Source organism: Physeter macrocephalus, chromosome 20 (assembly GCF_002837175.3).
Source record: "Physeter macrocephalus isolate SW-GA chromosome 20, ASM283717v5, whole genome shotgun sequence".
NCBI lineage: Eukaryota > Metazoa > Chordata > Mammalia > Artiodactyla > Physeteridae > Physeter > Physeter macrocephalus.
In genome coordinates, this window is record NC_041233.1 from 75,479,748 (window position 1) to 75,482,883 (window position 3,136).

Here is a 3,136-nt window from a genome sequence, read left to right on the forward strand (position 1 = left end):
AGAGCCCATAAGGCACAATTACTGAACCTGCGTGCCACAACTACTGAAGCCCGCGCGCCTAGAGCCCGTGCTCAGCAACAAGAGAAGCCAGTGCAATGAGAAGCCTGTGCACCTCAACGAAGGGTAGCCCCTGCTCGCTGCAAATAGAGAAAGCCCGTGCACAGCAACGAAGACCCAACACAGCCAAAAATAATAAAATAAAATAAATAAATTTTTTAAAAATTAAAAATAAATAAATAAATTTTTAAATAAAATTTTTTTAAAGCTAAAGAAAAAAGAGAAAGAGGGAAGCCACCTGGGGCAGAGCTGCAGGAGTAATAAGGACCAGGACACTCGGTTTCCATGGGGAATAAATAAACCTTTAATAATGGTGGGAAGCAGCTTTGTGCATGTACTCTTTCCAAGCACTGCCTTCTTCCAGGCAGCTGGCCTTTGACACATCACTGGCGTGGATTCCCCGTGATATAAACTCCTGATTCATAAGCATTAGGTCTCCAGGGAATTCGGCCAGGTGCAAAAGATTTCTGTTTGTTAAGCCAGCGATGGATCTTTCTGCTTTTTTGGGGGGGAGGAATGGTTTTAGATCATTTGGATGGTACGTTACACATTTTTGTGGTTCTTCCGACTTGAAAATTACATTCATTTTTATTTCCTGTCTTTTCATGGTTTTGCTCTCTGCCTCATCTCTCCTCTCTTGATGGGCATAGTCACAGCGATCGGCGTCTCGGTCATCCTTGCCTTCCCCAGTTTTGTCCCTTGCCGGGGGGCCCAGGCCCCCTCCAGACAGAAGCGAAGAGCTCCTAGATCTTTCAATGTAGGGTAAAAGCTGCTTATGCTTCAGGGCTCGAGCGAGCTGCATTCGTTCTATGTGCTTGCCGATGTTCAGACTCTCCCGTTGTGGCATTTTGAACTCCTCCGGGGGCACCATCACCTTCGCCGTCCATATTTTTTCTAGGGGTGCACAGGTGGCACAAGGAGGGGTGAGCTGCTTTCTATATTCCACCGCCCGTTTATAGTCTGAAGACAGCAACTGTAGTTCCTTGAGCATTTTCCGTTCTTCCTCTTGCTTGTAAGTCAGAAACCTCCTGGCTGCTCTGGTGTGAACACCACCTAGACGCTGACAACGGGAAAGGGATGGTTAAAATCTCAACGGGACAGGAGCAGGGGGCGCCCACAGGAACAATTACCTAGTGGCCCCTTCACCCTCCATCGCTGAGGGTGCCCGAGCCCCTGTGTAGTGAGAAAGAGGGCAGATTTTTGGGGTCAGACGAGCCTGGGTTCAACTCCTGACTCTCCTTCTTACCTATTATGAATTTGCAAGAATTTTATTGATCTGACAGGCCCCTGTGAGGTCTCCATCAGATAATATGTATGAAAGCAACGAGTGCAAGGTAAGGGCTTGAGAAAAGGCAGCTTCGGCGATTTGTTGTCACTTGTAGTTATATTCCTACTTGGGACTTCGAAAATAAGAGAGTATTTTGCTTTTGCTATGCAAGTGTGGAAGCCACTAGCTCACAACGGCCAAATAGTGGCCAACTCCAGTCTGCTGTTTGGGAGACTTACATCTCTATTGCTGGTGGTTTTTGAACCTCTGGCTCCCCTAGCCTAACTGCCTGGCTTCCATGGGGCCTCCCTGTGTATAAATTTCACAGCACTTACTAGGATCTCTTTTTCCAAGGGGGAGTATTTTCCGAGGGCAATGCGTGGGTCTGATTTGTAGAATTTGGTCCATATCCTAGAAGGCAGAGAGGTGTATTAGAACTCGGAAGGGGTCCTCCTAGTTTTCCCTTTGGAATGGGAACTCTCACAAAGGGTGATTCTACATTAGTCATGGTAGGGTCACTGTGACCAGGGTTTCTACAGCCTTAGAGTGGGCTCCTCCACGTGGCCTTGTTCTGACATGGGTGGGAAGGAATAGACCAGAAGCACAGGTCATACTCACCCCAATGGTGAAGCAGAACATAGATCCCCCTGGCAGCACAGGGAGTCTTTATCCCGAAAGGAATCGCTTATATTGAATACTTGGATGGGTGTGCCATTCTTATTTGACTCCCCCTCTGTAGTCATCCTTTCTTGGGCCCTTGAATCTCTAGCCCTCTGTTTTCCAGTCTTCTGACAGCCATTCTCCCATTCTCTGATCATCCTCTGGCAATAGGCTAGGATGGGAGGTGTCAGTGCCTGGAGTTTCTTTGTAAGACAGTTTTAATGGGAACCCAAGGGACAGTCACAAACTTCTTGCATCATAACTGGCCTACGTGGAGCTATTGTGAGGTCTGAGTTTAGGCAACAAATGACCCCCTGGGGTGAAATGGACACACACTACCATGCTCCTGGCGTGTTGGAGTCTAGGGGAATAGAGTGGGCAGAGAGTGTGGCTGTGAGATGATCTGACCACGTCACTGCCACTTATATGCCCATAAAGACTGCTCAGTTCTTTCAGGAGGAAGGCTCATCAGCTAAAGTTTCTCCCTGGTGTTGGCTTGCCTCTGCAACCTTAGCTCCAATCTTAGTTCCTCGTGCTCCATCCATGAACTCTATCTATGGTTCTTGGAATCAGCTTCTGGACATGCTCCCCCCGTCTTAAATACCTCTCTACCCCTAGACAACTTGCTTGTCTTTTAGGGCCCAGCTTAACTATTGCTTCCTCTGAAGATTTCCTTGCAGAATAAATTATCCCTTTGTCTGCATTCTCACAGCACTTCCTGTATCATGCTATAGTGCTTTGTCACGTACTGACTTGGTTGCCCGATAGGTCTGTCTCTCCCTCTGCTCAAAAGCAGGTGCCAATAGCACCTCGTTCTTTGCACTGGGGTTGTTTATCATGGGATCTAGTATTGAGCAGATGTTCAGCCTGTTGATCTAATAAGCAATCATCTTGGGTTCCTGCCCAAAAGTGGGGTCAAGAGTGTTGCTGGTGGGAATGTATACTGGCACAATCCTGTAGAAAGTAATTAGGCAATATATACCAAAAGTTACACGTGTGTTTACCCTTTGACCCAGCAATTACACGTATAAAATAAAATACACACAAGTTTGTCAGTGCAGCCTTGTTTGAGATGACAAACCTCATGGGAAACTCAAATGTCCATTAACAGGTGACTGGCCAGAGAGTTATGGTTGACCATACAATGGAATA

At 47.0% G+C, this 3,136-nt stretch overlaps 1 protein-coding gene across 2 annotated transcripts; it reads right to left on the bottom strand.

The window, feature by feature from the left end:
- Positions 1 to 361: 361 nt before the first annotated feature.
- C20H10orf120 (chromosome 20 C10orf120 homolog) lies at positions 362 to 2,163 on the bottom strand. 2 transcript variants are annotated; one of them, XM_007122893.1, is made up of 4 exons: positions 1,943 to 2,163; positions 1,660 to 1,735; positions 877 to 1,117; positions 362 to 492 (listed from the first exon to the last, which is right to left on the bottom strand). In XM_007122893.1, exons 1-4 carry the CDS (start codon positions 2,140 to 2,142, stop codon positions 362 to 364), a joined length of 648 nt encoding a protein of 215 aa, XP_007122955.1. In that variant the 5' UTR covers positions 2,143 to 2,163. The 2 variants fall into 2 exon arrangements, with proteins under 2 accessions (XP_007122955.1, XP_007122954.1); XM_007122892.1 differs by having other exon boundaries at positions 362 to 1,117; positions 1,943 to 2,142.
- Positions 2,164 to 3,136: the final 973 nt, after the last annotated feature.

What these genes read in the sequence shown, in the direction of transcription:
- C20H10orf120 (XM_007122892.1), bottom strand. Translation starts at nt 2,142, where the DNA reads ATGATCAGAGAATGGGAGAATGGCTGTCAGAAGACTGGAAAACAGAGG. An exon ending in TGTTCTGCTTCACCATTGGG is followed by an intron (nt 1,736 to 1,942) that starts GTGAGTATGACC and finishes TCTGCCTTCTAG; the next exon opens with GATATGGACCAAATTCTACA. An exon ending in CCTTGGAAAAAGAGATCCTA is followed by an intron (nt 1,118 to 1,659) that starts GTAAGTGCTGTG and finishes TCCCGTTGTCAG; the next exon opens with CGTCTAGGTGGTGTTCACAC.